The sequence below is a fragment of the Phacochoerus africanus genome, chromosome 5, assembly GCF_016906955.1.
Source record: "Phacochoerus africanus isolate WHEZ1 chromosome 5, ROS_Pafr_v1, whole genome shotgun sequence".
In the NCBI taxonomy this organism is placed as follows: Eukaryota; Metazoa; Chordata; class Mammalia; order Artiodactyla; family Suidae; genus Phacochoerus; species Phacochoerus africanus.
In genome coordinates this window covers 39,954,198-39,973,654 of record NC_062548.1, presented here as the reverse complement: position 1 = coordinate 39,973,654, position 19,457 = coordinate 39,954,198, and the positions used below count along the sequence as shown (strand labels likewise).

The 19,457-nt window shown below is 43.2% G+C and overlaps 1 protein-coding gene across 17 annotated transcripts in view; it reads left to right on the top strand.

The window, feature by feature from the left end:
- RBFOX1 (RNA binding fox-1 homolog 1) overlaps nt 1-19,457 on the top strand; it is a 1,607,565-nt gene that overhangs the window by 1,560,194 nt on the left and 27,914 nt on the right. For 16 of the 17 annotated variants that reach the window (XM_047780546.1, XM_047780555.1, XM_047780550.1 and 13 more), the window contains one exon: nt 1,157-1,221. In XM_047780546.1, coding sequence (XP_047636502.1) covers nt 1,157-1,221 — 65 coding nt within the window. Of the gene's footprint in view, nt 1-1,156; nt 1,222-19,457 lie in introns of those variants that run through there. The other variant, XM_047780556.1, reaches the window with a different exon arrangement.

The window sequence follows — 19,457 nt, the reverse complement described above, 5'->3', positions numbered from 1 at the left end:
TCAGCTAAGACACCGTTAAATCTCCCCAATATACCAAGTTTGTTTGTTTTGTTTTTTTGTTTGAGACCCTCTGACTCCAGAGTGTCTGGAATTACCCCTTTCCAGTGAGGGTGAGAACCCTTCTGCCTCCCAGAGGATTATGGGACCATGTATTCTAATTAGATCCTGAATGGTCCCTGTGTTATCAGTGGAGACTGGATCCTGTTTGTTAATTGTGCTAAGATCATTCGACAGCAGTTGATGTATCGCTGTGGTCTGCTGAGCAAGAAGCTCTGTTATTTTCACAGTTTGATAATCAATGCTCCACTGAACACAATTCCTTTCGAATATGCCCATTTGCTTGTCCTCTGCTTAATTGAACAATTGCAATTACTGGTACATACAACTAAATGTTAATTATTCTTTTCTCAGATTTTTTTTCTCTCCTAATGATTTTATTTACAAATTGGAAGACTTTATCATATTTTCCACACCAAACAAGTTCCCCATGTGAACCACCGTGATATCATTAGCTGAAAAGACAGAATTTTTAAGCACTCACCATTCCTTTTTTTCAAATCATTACGTGACATTTAGAAAGCTAAAGACAGTCCTCTGTAATTGCTTTAGCGGTTGAACGACTACATATGCAAGAGATTCCTAATAAATTTTCAATCCAAGCATTATCTTATTTTTAAAATAAATATAAAAGTATGACATCAGGGCATTGGCCTGACCTATCTTGGGTTTTTAAGGAAGTAATCAAAGATCATTTGAATAAGACCTACGTGAATAGCTTAACAGAGCGTGATCATTTTTTGAAAATCTGGAAAGTTCAGCAAAGTATAAAACGTATTTAAATAATTCCCCATAATCCTCTCCACCCCCAAACAATTACCATTAATTAACATGTAGGTACATCTCTTTCAAAGGGGATCTGGGTTCTCCCTTTGGGATATGCTCACAGCGGCTAACCTTGTAACATGCAGCTGGGGTTGGCCGTCCACTCCCTGTCTTTCTGGTGCGTTTGATATTTGTGCTTCAATACTAAGCTTTCATTAACCTCCACTTTAGATTGGTAGATGTGGGGAACTGCTGTTCTGCTGCGATCTCACAATCGGGCGCCCGGAGTCGGCCTCATCCGCTTTCCTAAGTCCAGTTTCTCCTTGTGTTTTAGGGTGGTTATGCTGCGTACCGCTACGCCCAGCCCACCCCCGCCACTGCCGCTGCCTACAGTGACAGGTAAGGTCCTTCCTTCTCTCTCGTGCTTGACAGCTACCTGCCAACTAACTTAGCTGGTGGGAGATGAGATTCTTGTCTGGTCTTGGTGCAAATGCATGACGGCTGGGGAGGCAGCACCCCAAAAGTTAGATCCCCCGCTGAAGATCAACACTGGACCACATAGAAAATGTACAAGGATGCCTTGTTCATCTAAACCCTCGCCCTCTCTGCTAAGACATAGGGACAGTGTGGTGGTTTGTCCATGCAGAGTTGTGTTGCAGATCACAATTCCGGTGACAGCACAAAGCCCACCCCCTGCACAACCCTCCTCGGGGTCTTCTCTGTGAGACCCTGGTTGCATCTAACTCGTAGGATGAAAACCGGGAGGCAGTCCTGCAGGTTTACCTCGATTTAAGCACCCCATTTCCCATTTGTACATCATTGTACACCTAGGAAAGCATTTCCCCTTAGTGCCTTTTAAAATCCAAACTCAAAGGAATGGGGGAGGTGTCCCTGGCCTTCATCAGGAGAGTCGTTCTTCTTGGCAATGCCCAGTGACCGTTCTTACGAACGTAATGCTCACCACATGTTAAGACTGGCAGCAAGAGGGACAGAAGTGGGTTTAAGAAACACAGAAGTCAGAATTGGATGGCGGGGGTGAGGACTGGGGGATGGAGAGGCTCTATTACCCGTTACCCAGGCTTCACAGATGACTCGGTTTCTGAAATGGCAAGCCACAGCTATTCTTGTATACATGCTTTGAAAAAAAAAAAAGCAAAAACAAAACAAGAAAGGGTGCGTTCCCACATTGAATGCAAATCGTTGGCTCTGTTTTCTGAGGACATAAATGTGAATGTTCAGATGCTCTGCATGCACAGATGTCATTGAGGGTGCTTATTTTGGGTGATGACTCCTTTTATTTAAAATTATGTTTCATGAATAAAGTGGTAATGGTAACTATTTGCATGTGTGGCTGAGGCATGCTGGGTCAGACAGGTAAGCAGGCGATGTCTTTGACTCATGAATGGGGAGTGTCAGCAGACACTGGTCCTCCTACCTGGCCTCTCGTGACTCTTGTTCCTCTCTCGGTTTGCTGTGGTGTGCTTCCTCTGCAGTTCCATCCCATTTCTCACAAGGTGTGTCGTTAACTCCCAGTAGCTACAGAATCCTTCTGAGGTTACACTAAAGCCAAAGAAATGCCTGAACCCTGAAAGCTGTGCTTGGAAAACCCCCATGCATCTACTCATAAGAAACGGCTCTTTGGCAGGGTAGAATGGAGATCTCTTCATCTGGTTATGTGCAGGTACCATTAGTATTTTCTTAGGAACAGCCCAAGTGAGTTCTCTAGGCTGAAGGGACGCTTTGAGGGAATCCAAACAGTCGTCAACACGCAGTTCTCAATTATCCATTCAGCCAGTCATCAGTTGCCAGGATGCCAGAGAATGTTTCACGGAGGTGGCTCTCTTCAGTCCACTTTGCCACCGGCTTAGGGAAATTGAGAGGGTCAAAAAAGCTAATGAAAATGATGACAATCTTGCCATACTCAAGATCATTACACAAATGAAAAGACTTAATGCTATTAAATTCTGCACACTGAAGATTTCCAAACTATCCATTGTAATGCGGTTCATCTACAACCCTTAATTATTTTTTATGAAAATATCTTTAGATGCTAAATTTTCAAACACCCACTTTGTATATAATTATAATCCTAGTAACTTTAGCCTGCTGCATAATTATAAGAATCTTACACAGATTTATTTCCTCGAATTTTTTTTTTAAATCTCGCTTCTCAGTATGAGTGCATCTATCCCCAAGCTGCAAAAGGTTAATTATGAAGATCTAATTTTAATTGCTTTCTTCAATAAGACCAATCTAGACATTTGAAAAAAATAAACAACGTTTAATACTGTTCTTAGAATTACTTGAGTGTCTGGCCATCTCCATTTGCATTCAACTGGAAATTAAGTTAAAATTTTGCTGCCATTGGGAGAGACCATATATGCAAATGTATGTATGAAATCTGTTACTTTAATATTGTTAATATTTCTCACTGGCAACATGTCCTACTGAAAAACTGCCCTCAGTCTTGGATTGGCAAATCTTGAATAACTCTGCAATTCCCACTTTGATGTAACAGTTTCAGTTGAGAAAACCAACTAAATATACTCTTGTCCATGTAATTGGCCTCTTGCTGTTCATTTAAAAAATTTGCACATTAGGTTTTTTGGTTGCTGTGGAAATTGATTACTAGCCCTATTTCACTTTATTATAAGCAAGACATTTGCCACCTATGGAAATATTGCGTTGAGAGAAATGCAATAATAGCTAAATTACCAGAAAACAATCTTTAAAGGGATGTTTCTGGTTTGATTTGTAAAGTGTATTTATAAAATGATGGTACTTGCTTTTATTTTTATAAGGCAGGTAGGAGTTCCCCTTGTGGCCCACTGGGTTAAGAACCCAACTTGTATCCACGAGGATGCAGGTTCAATCCCTCGCCTCGTTCAGTGGGTTAAGGATCCAGCATTACCTCAAGCTGTGGCATAAGGGGCAGATGCAGCTCAGATCTGCCATGGCTGTGGCTGGGGATTTGACCCCTAGCCCAGGAACTTCCACATGCCGCAGGTGTGGCCCTAAAAAGAAAAAAATAAAGGCAGGTAAAGAGAAGGAAGACCCTTTAATAGAAGACACATATTTGGGGGAAAATATGAAATTATCAGAATAGCTCTTGAAGCTAAAGATGCCAAGTATCTGCAATTATCTCAGAGCAATTATGTTGTCATTTGTTTTTACTCCATCACAGTGCAGTATCAGTAGTGAGAGACTCTTTCGTTGCACTTTCTAAAAGACAGGCAGGATGACTAAGAGAAAAGCTTCTTAACCTAAAGAAACCCCTTCAGAATAGGAAGGAAACTCAGCAGGAAGGGAGAATGTTTGGGTGATGCTCACTGGCTGTCAACTTGATCAAAAGAGAAACTGCAACAAACTTTCTCTGTAATCATGCAATTCACTCTTCACACATCTTGAAAGCAAAAGAAGTTTGATGTCCCCAGTTGGTAGAATTTTACCTTTAATCAGCACAAATTAAGCCCTCATCTAATTAAAGATTCAGGGGCCTTTGGAAAAATCTTGAACTCCAGTAACCTCAGGACCCGCCAGAAGGTCCTTAATGGCCACCTTGCAACTTCCTGCCATCATCTTCTTGGTTAAAGGATCACATGCTGATGATCTCAGGGTACCCTGCAGATTTCTGAAGGCTACCCTTCCAGAGTGAAGACCATATGGTGTGGGCAGAGATTTCCCTAAGAAAAAGACGTGACCAGAGGAGGGAAATTTATAGTCTCATGGACGAATTTAGTAAGAATAGGCAAACATCTTCCCCGTGCATTTAGGAAACATTTGGGAAGCACTTGACTTCACCTCACATCTCTACTTCTGACCTCACTTGGATGTGGCGAAAACCAACCAACCAACCAACCGTCCGGACACTCACGGGAGAGTGTGTTCTGAGCTTGAACCTATGAAAGCATGGCAGTGGGGCCGATGGTCATCTGGTCATTGCATGCCACGTGGTGTTGCTGATGTGTTCATGGTCTGTTCTGGATTGGACAGGTTCATCATCCCATTAGCTCGATGAATGGCTTGCTTGAATTAAGCCTGGGGACAGGCTTCTCTCTCTTGATTGGCTCTCAGTTTCTTTGTGTATTCTGACTGGGTCCTTGTTGCATCTTTGAACAGCCAAGCTGGGAGGCAGGGGTGGGGCGGGGATGGGGAGGAGGCAAGATTTCCTTTTCAATGGATTATGCTACAGATATTTGGGGAAATATGTCTGATGTGTACATAGCTTTGATGAAAATGTTATCTCACCAAAAAAGACATTCGTCATGCTTGTCCTGCTTGCTAAACATTCTAACATCCCCTAACAACCAATGCATGAAAGCGCCCCTGCACATTAGGGCAGAAAAGACTAGATGCAGAACTGCTCGAGAAGAGAGTAATAGAGTTGGCTCACTTGGAGATTTCACGACAATCCCGTGGCCCTGATGGTTACCCTGGGCCAGTTTTTCATGTAAGACCTGCATTTCCCTCAAGATCCCTGAAAGTCAGCAGCTTTATAGTAACCCTAGCCATACAGGTGCCCCTAGGCTGAGCAAGAGACAAGAAACAGGCTTCTCTTTGTTTTATTTTCTATCCTTTTGTTTGTTTTTTGAGACCTTTAAGTTTCACAGGCAACATAGTATTAGACTGTACCGTATGAAATTGTCATTTTTGTGTGCCTCAAATGGTGGAATATTGGCAATTTCATACAGGTCAGCTTAATAGACAATCAATTAAAATGCTATAATATCAGTTATCTCTCTGCATTAAGAAAATATATATATATAGTATAGTTATACCTATATATGTGTGTTGTGTATATATATATAATTCATTAACATATGTGAAAAATAGATGTATACACAACAAATAAACACACACACACATGCTGTTCTGCCTTAGGACCTCACAAAGGACTCATAGGAGTACTGGGAAAAATCTTAATACAAAGAGGCCAGGACTTGTCAAGTTCAGCCAGTCACAAGGCACCTATCAGAACGTCTTTTAAGTGTGATACTCATAACCTGTGAAAAAAAAGGTTTTACCTCAAAGAGAAATAGATTAGTAGTTCTTTCTTAGCACACAGTAGAAATACATAGTCATGCGTTTAGGGGTGATGGCGAGACTGATTTATACCTCTTTAGAGTTGCACGGGTGATGGTGATAGATACACACATAGATGGGTGGGTGGATAGATGGATAGAAAGGTAGCGTTGGGATAGATAAACAGAGGCATACATGGTAAGTTTGGTGAATAGAAAGAGAGAGGAGAAGGAGGAAGGAAGGAAAGGAGGGAAGGAAAAAGAAAAAAATGAGGGGGATAAAGAAGGTGGGAAGGAAGGAAAGAAGGAAATCTGGACACATAGGAAAAGACTGTCTCTACCCTCATAATATTTCGTCATAAGCTTAACCACAGGATATAGAACTAAATCCTTGTGTACAACCTTAGTTTGCTCTAAATTGAAAAAGCAAAGGGATTTGAGCTGATTTCCATTCGGCAGGTACTCCCCTTCTATTTTAGGACTTTTTACTTCCTGAACTCAGATTAAATAATAGAGAAATGCCATTCTTAAAGTAAGGCTAACAACTGCATGTGAAATAATACACCGGGAGTTCCATTCATGGCTCAGCAGTTAACCTGTCTAGGATCCATGAGGATGCAGGTTAAGGATCCGGCATTGCCATGAGCTGTGGTGTAGGTCGCAGACACATCTCAGATCCTGCATTGCTGTGGCCGTGGTGTAGGCCAGCAGCTGTAGCTCCGATTCAACCCGTAGCCTGGGAACCTCCACATACTGTGGGCGCGGCCCTAAAAAAAGATAAAATAATACATCATTTTATGTGGAGTCCTCATCAAATCATATAGAGTAAAACTTATGGGGTTGCCAGCTTACAAAGCAGATAAGCACCCTGCACGGAAAATTTAATTTACCATTTAAGGTTTTTTGGTTTGTTTTGGTAGAAAGGTTCATTTAAAAGACTGTCTGACTTTAGGGATGTAACCATGTTACCTTTTCTTGCTGAGGGGTAGAATACAAGAAGGCTTCGCCAGTGGATAATGTGGATCTTTTCATGAGGGTAGACACTGCAAAGGAGGGAAGTTTCATTGTTTTCCTCACTCCTCTTAGGTGAACCAAGTTCGGCAAGGGTCGCATTCGTTGCTGGGTAAAAAGCAGAAGCAAGCCCCTGCACCCATTCTTTGTGTTGTGTGCAAGGAGGGAGTTTAAGATCTAATCCTAGGGCTTTGCGTGGAAGATTATCTCCCGTGGCCAGTTCAAGACCCTGTCTTTTGACATGGTCACGGGTTTACCAGGACAGAAGGGGAACAGGACGGTGTATGGTGGCTGTCCACTCCCTTGTCTGGGTAATGGCCAAGCTTTATCCATGCTTCTCTCCGGTATGCTGTGAGAAATAGCTTTTCTTGGAGGAAGTAATGACAACAAGAGAATGGTAGCTTTGTTACACTTCTTCTTTTTTTTTTTTTTTTTAGCCAGTTTTGTTTGTAACGTTCTTCCTTGGCAAAATGAAAGCTGGCAACTCTCTGATAGACTCTCTGTTACATTTTATTTACATTTTCAATCTTTTTGGAGAAATCCACTGGTGGAAAAAAATAGAGCGAGAGCATCGTAAAACCTGGTGATGCTGAGAATGGTCTTCCCAGATGGATGAGGAACCAAGGGCTTGGTTCATGGATGGTCAGGGTGGATAGACATGTATACATGCCATCTTTGCAAGGATTCAGAGTCGGAAGGAAGCTATTTTGGACTCAGATTCTAACCTATTGGGTTAAAATGTGGCAGTGAACAGTAGTTGCCCCTCTGTATCTTTTTTGATAGTGCCCTGTTGAAGTTGCTCTTGATTTTGGCTTTTAATCTTCTCTGGTGTTTTCACCCACCCTGATGAGCTCTCCTGGGTTCTGCAATTAGAAAGAGAAAAAGATGCTCTTGCAATAGAAATGTAGCAAAATGAGTCACTAATGCCTTTATTTATATCCTCTGTACCCCAGTGCCCAGAAAAGCACATCCAGTTTTTTTTTTTTCTATTAGAACACCAGGTGGAAATATATATTCATACCTAGAAGTGTATATGATATATTCTTATTTTTATTTACATTTCTTCTTTTTGGTGTAAAGTTTACTTCCTTAACTGATTCATTTGGTTTTGTGGGTGACTCAGGCCCCCCACCAGGAAGAGAAAGTGAAGCTAATTATTCAAGACAGCTTTAGGTTAACTGGAAAGAAACACGTCTTGCCTGTGAACTTCACCTTACAAGGAACACATACCAGATGAAAATAAATTTCTTCCCTAAAACTTACCATATATCTGAGCATGCTCCAATTAAGATGCTCGTTAGGTGGAAATAGAGGACTTTTATTACTTACACTGTTAAAACTAACAGTCTTAAGGCTTCAAGACTAAGATATCTTAAAGTTGAATAGAGTAGCTGAGCAAACCGATGCAAACCATCTCTCTGTGATAATGATAACAGTAATTATGATAATAGCAATGATAACAATGACTATGGCGTCCTTAATACGTGGTAGGCACTGTTCGAAGTGCTTTACAAAGACAGTGAGTGAAGTGTCACACCAACCCTATTAGACTGGCGTTGCCACCTCCATCTTACAGATGGGGAAGGGGAAAGAAGTTATGCAGCTCAGCCTGAAAGCTAAAGTCTCTGCCCTTGATCTGTAGGCTCTGTGGCATCTTCATGGAGCAATCTTGAGAAGTCATTTCTTTTTTTTTTTTTTTGTCTTTTGTCTTTTTGTTGTTGTTGTTGCTATTTCTTGGGCCGCTCCTGCGGCATATGGAGGTTCCCAGGCTAGGGGTTGAATCGGAGCTGCAGCCACCGGCCTACGCCAGAGCCACAGCAATGCGGGATCCGAGCCGCGTCTGCAACCTACACCACAGCTCATGGCAACGCCGGATCCTTAACCCACTGAGCAAGGGCAGGGACCGAACCCGCAACCTCGTGGTTCCTACTCGGATTAGTTAACCACTGCGCCACGACGGGAACTCCTTGAGAAGTCATTTCTTTGCACTCCATCCCCTCATCTCTTGGGGTATGCTGATCCCACCCCACAGAGTGGTTGGGAAGCTTTTGAGATACCGCCTATGACATATTCAGCACATAAAGGGCACTCCATAAAATGGTCTTGTTTTTATTTTCATGTTCATAAATTCAAATTTTTCATGTTTTAGTGTCTGTTCCCATAACAGAGTCCACTCAGAGCTTTAAATCTGGATAGCAAGTGTGAGCTTGGAGGAAACCAAAATAACTAGGATATTTCAGTTCCCCCCGAATCTCTAAAATCCATACATTCAGTGGGAACTGAAGTTCTTTAACTGGTCTCAGAGTCAATCAGCGTTTAGGAAGAATAATGACCAAGTCTATCCAACCAACGATGGGGTAGACAAGACTTTTTAAAATATAATAGGTAGAACTGTGTGCAAATCTAATCCTTTTTAATCCATTGAGTTCTATGAATAATTTGTTTATTTTGTTTTGCTTGGTTTGTGTTTTTATGAAAACTCTTTTTTTCTTCTTTCCTTTCTTTCTTTCTTTCTTTTTTTTTTTCTACCTAGGCTTTTCAATGGGTTGGTCTTCCGAAGTTTGGATTTTGATATGTCAGGTTTCCTTAGAGTGAACAGTCTAGATGATATTTCCTGCCACTGCTCTATCTTTTCCCCGTGTAGATTTCTATTGAAGTTAATTTTGGGGTCGTGTTTCTTGCATGTCAGGTACTATGTAAAACATTGGAACAAATGACTGGCGGCCAGGTCATGAGTATAGTCAGAGTAGCCATAGGTGGATCATTTCAAATGGGACACTGGTGCCAGAGAAAGGGATGTACTGTTAGCAGTGACTCTGAGACAACAGGCTTCAGCTAGGACTGTCCCAGGACAGACAGAACATGTGTGGTTATGCCAGGGTGCAGATGGGAGAAGCGGGTCTCGGCAGGGTGATGTACCCTCTGGGAAATTGACTATTGGGCTTCAAATCCAGGTCCTGGCTTGTTCCTACCTCCTTATGCTATTGTTATGGAATCAGGGCAAAGGCAGGCTTGCGACTTCAACCCATCCTAACGAAGACACAACTTCATGCTTCCACAGCGAATGAAATTTCATGCTTTCACTTATCTATTTTCCCTATGGATCAATGGTTCTGATTGAGCATTCACCAAATTACGATAACTAAGATAATTATATTTTCTGCCAACTGATTGACACAGATTCTGTTTGATAAGTATTGAGAAATGGCCGGGAAATAGTGAAGGAAGGAATGTCAAGCTGTTGGGGGGTGGGCGGCATCAGTGTGGTTTTGGAACTTCTGTTTATGAGCACAAAGCTCTCAGGGATGAAAAGGAAGATGGCTGTCACTGAGAGACGTATTTCCTGAGCTTCCCTGATTTTTAATTTACAGACAAGCATGTGCACACGTGCGTGCGTGCACACACACACACACACACCAAGAGTGCTCAAATTTTTGTTTCAAGAACAAATTGCCTTTGGCCCATCATCTATAACGGCTTCTTAACAACTGTTCTGCCCTGTTGGATGAATATGTAATTTAATTGAAGCGGTGAAGGAAAAAAAAAAAAAAAGAAGCAAGCCTGTAATAGTCAACAGACTGGACCAAGAAGGAGTTGGGGAGATATTAAATGAAATTCCAAACTCAATAGACCATAGCCGTCACAGCCATGTGGGTAGACGTGCTTGCCAGTGACAAGACAAGATGTAACAACTCCTTTGGTCATGTCATGGCCTAATTACATACTTTTCAGGTTGCAGATCATTGACTTGATAGGCCACAAAAAAAGCAAATAAAACCTATCTTTTAAGTAGCGCCATCAGGATCTTTCAGCTGTGAAGGGTTTAGAGGCAGGTGAGAAAGTCTGGTGCTTTCTGGAACTAGTCAGAAACATCTGATGACGACATGTGCAGAGAAGCCTCTGCACGAGCCATTTCCATGGCAAATAAAGAATTTTCCTCCTAAGAGTCCGTTTTCAGTCTGGTTAGATAGACAGAGTGGATAGACTCTGAGCTCATGAAGCATTCAGGAATGTGATGAGAAATGAAACCCACTCTGGAGTTCCCATCCTGGCTCAACGGTTAACTAACCTGACTAGTATCCATGAGGATGCCAGTTCGAGCTGTGACCTCACTCAGTGGGTTAAGAATCTGGCACTGCCGTGAGCTGTGGTGTAGGTCACAGATGGGGCTCAGATCTGGCATGGCTGTGGCAATGGCATAGGCCAGTGGCTACAGCTCCGATTCAACCCCTAGCCTGGGAACCTCCATATGCCACAGGTGCAGCCCTAAAAACAAACAAAACAAAACAAAGATATAGTAGAAAATCTATCTTTGAGGGGAAGAAGAAACTCTTCTCCAAAAATTTCTAGTATTTCTTTTAACATTATCAAAACAAGTTCTGGTTCTTGTACCTAGGCTTCTTTTCCAGAAGGGCTGACTGATTTCTGTTTAAACGTGGCCTCTGTTTTATTTTCACATTTGTGTTTAATACATGGTTGTAAATAATCAATGGACAGAAACAAAGAGTTGCTCGTGATTTTCTCGCTGGTGTGAATCACAGAGATTGATTCCTCTGGAATTAGATTCTCTTCCAAACCATAGTACATCTCATCTATAAGTAACATAAGGACACACTTAGAATAGGGACTGCTCTCAGAATTTAGGGGGAGGATAGCTTGGAAGGTGAGAGGTGAAACAGTAAGGGAATCTCTATCAGGAGGAAATACCTTGTCCACTTATTGTTTTCAGGCTGATTCGGGCTACATTAGGATGTGTGAATATTCAGATAGATCTGTAGGGAGATGAGATAGAATCCAGGCCAAACATCTTCTTCCCTTAATTATCTTAATCTCTTAGATTGAACGTCTTGGGCCCGGGATTGAAGACTCTCACATCATGTAGAGATGATACCTCACACATCTGATAACCCGGATCATTTGTTCCCACTGTTATTGCAGCCCCAGAATTTCTTTACCAAGAAAATGCTTCTAGCATCTTCTCTCTCCCTATCTCTTTTCATGGTCCAATTTTGTAATTTGAACTTTTAGATTGCTTTCATTCAAAGATGAGGGAGTAATTTTGTTTCATCATGCCTCCATCATTCGAGGGTTTGTTGACCCACTTCTAATAACTAACATTTGAGCCCTGGGGGTGGGGACACTTAAAAAAAAAAAAAGTGTCCTGGAAAATACCAGCTCCACAGCTTTCCCAGAATGATAGTTTCTCTACTATTCTTTTGATTGCCTTCTTCAATGTCTCTGTCTTAAACTTAGGACAAAGCAAACAAACAGGGCAAGGCATGCTTGCCTTAGTCTGTTCTAAAATTTCAAGATTGGAGGGCATGGTTCCTTTTGAGAGCCCTGTCCTGCAAAGTGTGGTTCCCAGATCAGCCAAACTGGCCTCACCAGGAACTTGAGAAATGCAGACTCTCAAATGCTGCTCCCCGCCCCCCACCGCCACCTGCCAAAAAACAAATGAGAACTGCACTTTGAAGATCCCTAGTGATTTTTAGGAAGTGAGAGAAGTACCTTTTTAGAGGTACTTCAATTCTACCCCAATAGGCAGTCAATAATGTTGACTCTGGATGAATGCTCCCTCTACAAATATTGCACCAGTGGTCAGTTGTTGATTTGTGACTATCTTCTCTCTGCTCTCTTCCTTCCTCCAGGAGAAAGTAAGAGCTGTCTCTGGTTAGGCAACCCACACTTTTCCTTCTGTCATGATCCCTCCCTCAACTAGCCTAGGGCCACTTTTTTTTACCCCCAAAGATGCAAGAATAGGAGTTCCCATTGTGGTTCAGCAGGTTAAGAACCTGACGGGTGTCCATATGGATGCAGGTTCTATCCCTGGCCTCGTTCAGTGGGTAATGCAATTTGGCATTGCCACAAGCTGCAGCGTAGGTCACAGATGCAGCTCAGATCCCCTGTGGCTGTGGCTGCAGCTGCAGCTCCAATTGGACCCCTAGCTGAGGAAGTTCTATATGCAACAGGTGTGCCCCCACCCCCAAAAAAAGATCAAGAATAATGAAGTGATTCCACGCTACGATCTTCTCACTGGTTGCATGATACTGTAGAGTCACACTGTTGTAAAACATACCTTGGAAAAGTCACACCTGACTTTTCTTCCCTTTCCTGAGCCTCTGTTTTATCATCTGCTACAGGGAGGGCATCATACCAGTTAGCATCAGAAAGAGACAAAGGAGAACATTGCTCTATACACTGAAAGAGGTGGCGAAAAACATGGCATTATCACTTACTCATTTGCTGATGGACAGATTTTTTTCAGACAGTCTGTGGTTATTCGAAAGCATTGAATCCATTTAAAAGTGCAGGTCCATGTTAGACAAGGCAATCTCCAGGATACACTGTGACACTAACATTCTGGGAACCTATGATTTGCTCAAGTTGTCATTGGCTGGATCAAGATGTGAATGAAGCAGGTTCTTGTATGCTCACTGTTTCTACTTTTTGATTGGCACACGTGTTGGCACATCTTGGCTTAGTCACCTCCAGAAGGTGATCAGACATTTAGATTTAGAGCTTGACTCTCAGTAAGTTACTTACTATGGGCAGGTAAAACGGCCAAACTAATTGACCTGTTAGATCCTTACTCTCTCATCTTTAAAGTGGGACTCATGAGTGATGCCTGCCTTACTGGGGTTGTGATCATGAATAGAAATTTCCTCCAATAGCACCTGATACTAAGTGGCATCAGATACTCCTATTACTGTCTTATTCTCATCTTCAGCAGCAGCAGCAGCAATGTCACTAAACTCTGGGCATATTTTGTTTTCTTCTTGGCTCAAAAATGGGTCATTTCCTGTGGCAGCAGGTTTTCTGAGCCAGAATATTTTTTTTCTTGACCCTAGAAGGTTTTGTTTTGTTTTGAAATCTTGACTTCCATCCTAGACCTAGGAAAATAGACCCAACATTTGCTCAGAGAGTAGAACTTAAGTGTTCTCCCCACACCCAAAGAAAGGTAACTGTGCAAAGTGATGGATGTGTTAGTTAGCTGGATTGTCGTAATCATTTCACAATACACGTGATACTACATCATCGCTTTGCGCACCAGGAAGCAGGTTGTACAACCGAATTATAAACTATTTTTATGTGTGCATCATATCTCACAGCTGGGGAAAACGATTGGGCAAAAAAAATATTGAAGGAAGCAGCAGCTGGGCACCGTGACATCAGACGGCCTGTCCTTCTGTCACCTGCTCCTGGGTGTTTCTTCTCTTTTCTGCCCAAGGAGGAGCTCAAGCTGCCAGGGGTGCATCGCTTCACAGGGAAAACAACCAGTTCACCCAGTGTAAACCCAGCTCCCCCCCGCCCCCCGCCCCAGTCAACATTGCTTTAGATTTCTGTAAGACAGGTTGCTCCACAAAGAGTTAAAAAAAAAATCATACCAAGTCTGCTGAGGTTGTCCTTTTCCCACTCTAATGGGGGAGAAGGCCAAGGCCATGGGATAGTGGGCTATTGGAGCCCCCAGGGATTAGGAAGGTTCTGGAACTTTCCATCATCAGCTCACTTCCTGTTGCACATAATTCCACAGTGGGCCCACACCTTTCTCAGCATGTCCCCTTCAACCTTCCAGAGCCTTAGCCAGGATACCCCATGCTCCTCCTGAACCCCTCCCATGCTCTTCCATAAGCCCCCTCCCTCACATGAGGGCTGTTTCCCTTAGGGAGCCCAGGTACTCTGCAGAGAAACTGCCAGAGCCATGTCCGCCAGCCATAAGTACCATGCACACGAGAAGCTCCTTTCCCACCAAAGTGGAGGCGGAATTTTGCCTTCCTCGATGCCCCAGCCCACCTGTAAAATGACCTATGACCCTGAAGGCTCTTAACTATCCCCCTCTTGCCCTAAAACCAGAGAAGCCCAAGCCAAACACCCGGCCTCTCTGAGGAGGGAGCACCCACTGCATTCTTCAAGAGTTCTCACGACCCTCTAAAAAAAATGGCATTGCCCCCCCCCCCCAACCAAAGTGCTTTCATATTCATGTTCTCATTGATCTGGACACACACATACACTCCAAAACGGGTGTGTGCTATTTTCCCCCCATCTTCCAGATGAAGAAACTGAGGCCCAGAAAGGTGAAATGCTTTTTATTGGAACCCAGTTTGTACGTGACCTGGCTCAACTTCTAGATTCAGAATTAGCTGTGCTTCACATGAGCCGAGAAAAGAGGCCCAGTGGGAATTGGGGAGATTCTTAAATGCTGGAGAAACGAACACTCCAGAAGTGGAAGGACCTGCATTTGACTCTCCAAACCCAGAGGGTTCCGGTGGAACATTCCAAGAGAGGACAGACTCACAGTACTGAACTCCTTTTCAATTTAAACTTTAGTAGGCAGTGCTGCCAATCGGAGCTGAGGCACAAGGAAATAGTTTTGAATGAGCATTAAGGCATTCCGCTTTACAAGCGAAATATAATTTTAGGAGTTCCTGTCATGGCGCAGAGGAAACAAAGCCGACTATGAGGTTGCGGGTTCGATTCCTGGCCTTGCTCAGTGGGTTAAGTATTTGGCATTGCCGTGAGCTGTGGTGTAGGTCACAGACACGGCTCAGATCTGGTGTGGCTGTGGCATAGGCCGGTGGCTACAGCTCCAATTAGACCCCTAGCCTGGGAACCTCCGTATGCCGTGGGTGCGGCCCTAAAAAAACAAAAAGACACACACAAAAAGCTAAATATAATTTTATATATAAGTATATAAATATATATCAGGACAGACCCTTTCAGAGGCGTCCAGAGTCAATCTGTTTATTCACTTGCTTGTATGTTTATACTCCATCTCATTCTACAATTTGCCATCACCTCTTGAAGGACATGCAATATAATACTAAAAATATGTACATAAATAACACCAGGGCAGGAAAAAATCTGAATCTGAATAGGAGTTGTACAATTCTAGAGCAGAGTTTTAGAACTGGGGAGTCAGGGGAAGGGAGGTGAAATGGTGATTACAAGCAAATAAGTCTCTCTTTCAAGGTGATAAAACTGAAATATAAGTGAGATTATGAGCTTTCAGATAGGCAAGTCCAATAAAGATATTTGTCAGTGATTCAAAGGCCATGAGCACAGCATCACATCCCTTCATCTTAGCTGGGTGCCTGGTAGCAAGCCCTCACTCACCATCAGAGGAGCGCGTGAACTATTCAGGAAAGAGACCAAATAAGATTTTGTTAGGACCACCTTTTTTCTCTCCATGTTATATTTAACTGTTCAGAAAACACTCATGGCCGGATGCCACAGGACCCTTCCAGAAATTTTTGTTATTGTTGTTGTGCTTTTTGGGGCTGCACTTGTGGCATATGGAGGTTTCCGGGCTAGGGGTCCAGTCGGAGCTGTAGCTGCCGGCCTATGCCAGAGCCACAGCAACGCCAGATCCAAGCCACCTCTGCAACCTACACCACAGCTCACAGCAACGCCAGATCCTTAACCTACTGAGCGAGGCCAGGGATTGAATCTGCAACCTCATGGTTCCTAGTCGGATTCATTTCCGGTGTGGAACTCCCTCCAGCAACTTTTTAAGATGAGCAGCTACCTGCTGATTATATAGTTCCATTTTCATTTCACATGTCTAAAAAGAAGCATCTGGGGAGTTCCCTGGTGGCTCAGCAGGTGAAGGATCCGGTGTGGTCACTGAGGTGGCTCTGGTTCAGCTATGGCTCGTGTTCAATCCCTGGCCTGGGAACTTCCACATCCGACATGAGGGTACGGCCAAAAATTAATTAATAAATAAATAAAAAACAAAAGAAGCACCTGGTAAGCATAGTTTCTTAAAAAAGTCAAAGTTATAAGCAACATATCAAACTATTTATTAAAATTATCAATAATTAGTAATATTTATAAAGGATGGAGGTCAACACTAGTGCAATTTAAGTTAAAAAAAGGCAGATCCAACTCTTACTTCCTGCAAAAGCAGGGCACATATGTTCAGAGGAATATTCGTACAGTGGGGAGTTAGTTCTCAAGGCTGGGGGACATATTAGCATCTCCTGAGAGGCTATTTGGAAATACCTGTGTCTGGGAACTACTCTCAAAGATTCCGACTTAAATGATTGGGACTTGTCATTGGTAGTTGATGTTTTTTAAAAACTCTTAGCTGATTATAATGGGCAGTCTGGTTGGAGAACCTCTGCCTTATAACCAACAGATGCTGCAGAGCCTACAGGTAGAATTGTTTTGACTTTGTCCCACTGCCACCTTGGGGCTGCCATCTGCCAGGTCTGAGGACCCATTTCTCAGGCTGTGGGGGTGTCTTCATAGATAGCCGGAGAGAGTTTTAATCACACATCATTGTGTGTGTGTTGTGTGTGTGTTACATTCTATATTCATAGCACTGGATACAACTGGAAACTTGCCATGAGTGGCATCAAATGTCACGGTAGGGATAAAAAAGAATGAAGAGGCCAAAGCATGATAAATAACCAGAATCTTTAACAGTAAAACAAAATCAGTATTATTTGATGGGAGGCGGTTTCCCATCTGGCCTTTCTCTCCACCCTCCCCTGTGCCAGTTTTCTCTGTGTCCTGGTACCTAGCTTTCTCACATCCCCTCCAGCCACCTGGCTGACTCTTATTTTAATTTGACTCTTTAGAATTCAGCCATGGGTGATTTTTAGAAGAAAATTGCCAAGAGAGGAGATTTAGCCTCAAATGAAAAGGGGGATATGAGGAAGGATAAGGCAAGTCACAGGACTCAGTCAGATCCAGATTCTAGGTGGTGGGTCCATGAACACCGTTGTGAAGGTTATCAAGTCTGGGAAGAGATTAGACAGAAAGACCATGGATAGTGTACACCATCCAGCCACCCCACGCTGTGGTTAAAGCAGAACAAAATTATCCCTCTGAAGGCTCCGTGACATTATATTCAAAACGGAATCCAAGAATGCTCTAGAAGCGTCTTGGAGGAAGTGACGATTCAGAGTCATGTTAGGAAGTGCCTCTGTAGGGAAGCCACCCCCATCACTGACTTAATATCCTCTCTGTGAGCTGCCCTGAGAATGAGTAAGAGTCGGAGTCCTGGCATCTAAAAAAGAAAGAAAGAAACAGAAACTGACTCACCCCTGTGTTGCTCTGATCACTTGGTTTTCCTTGGTGGACAGCTGACTTCTCCACTGAGTTGCTAATCTCTTTGCTAATACCTCTCTGGTCACTTGGGCTAAATGATTTCACCCAGAAGGGCATATCCTTTACAGGCAGTCTGAGATATATCATTTATTTTCAAGTTCAAGTGGGGAGAAATAGAACTCTATATAAAAATGTCGCACTGTGCCATCCTGACTCAGCAGTAATGAGTCTGACTAGTATCCATGAGGACGCAGCTTTGATCCCTGGCCTCGCTCAGTGGGTTAAGGATCTGGCATTGGTGGTGTAGGTTGCAAAGATGGTTCGGATCCTGCCTTGCTGTCACTGCGGCGTAGGCCAGCAGCTGCAGCTCAGATTAGCCTGGGAACTTCCATATGCCATGGATGCAGCCCTAAAAAAAAAAAAAAAAAAAAAAAAGTCATCACAGGAGGTCTCTGGTGGCTCAGCAGGTTAAGGATCCAGCATTGTCTTTGCCATGGCTCTGGTTACTTCTGTGGCTTGGGTTCAGTCCCTCGTCCAGAAACTTCCATATGCCATGGCCACAGCAAAAAAAAAAAAAAAAGAAGAAGAAGAAGAAGAAGAAGAAATGTCCTAACAGAGAGAATGAAACCTGCCACTTATTCTACTCAAATCCCTCTTTGGCCTGACAGGTGGGGTACCCCTGCTCAGGCTACTAGTTGCCAGATCCTTCCTATTATTTGCAGTAACAATCAGTTGATGAAAGGGGGGTTTAGAGGAAGGGGTGATCACACAGGTTGACTCATAGAAGTAATGTGCTCTCTAGAAAGGCATTTATCTGAGCTATGAGGGTAGACTTCCTGGCATGGAGTGGGCTTGCTTGTGCGGATTAAAAAAGTCAGTACTGGGAGTTCCCATTGTAGCTCAGTGGTTAGCAAGCTCAATTAGCATCCATGAGCATGCGGGTTCGATCCCTAGCCTCGCTCAGTGGCTTAAAGATCCAGCATTGCTGTGAGCTGTGGGGTAGGTTGGCAGCTGCAGCTCTTATTGGACCCCTAGCCTGGGAACCTCCATATGCTGGGGGAGGGTGGCCCAAAAAAGACAAAAGACAAAAAAAGCGGGGGGGTCAATACCGAATGGATACATTACATGGCTCCTTTTTTTTTTTTTTATGAATATGTTATCTCCCCTTATTGGCATTGCTGCAGAATCCACGGCATATTCTTTCAAAATTGCTATCAGTGATAGTTCTTTGAGTAGGGACTGGACAAAGCCACCTCATGAATGACCCCCCCACCCCCACCCCACACCTAGATAAGTAGATAGCTATTCCAAAGACCTTGCCCCTTTGGGTAAACCAGATTACCTGTTTTACATCCCTTGAGTAAGTACAAGGTGAGCATGTCAAAACAAAGAGTCAACCCAAACATTGAACCCAACCTTGAAAATTGGGTGTCCGATATGATGGGGACCCCAAAATTGTGTCAGAACAAAAAGATGACAAACATCCAACCACATTAACTTTTACCTTTTTTTGGTTTATTTTGGGCTTTTTGTGGGGGGGGGCTTTTTGTC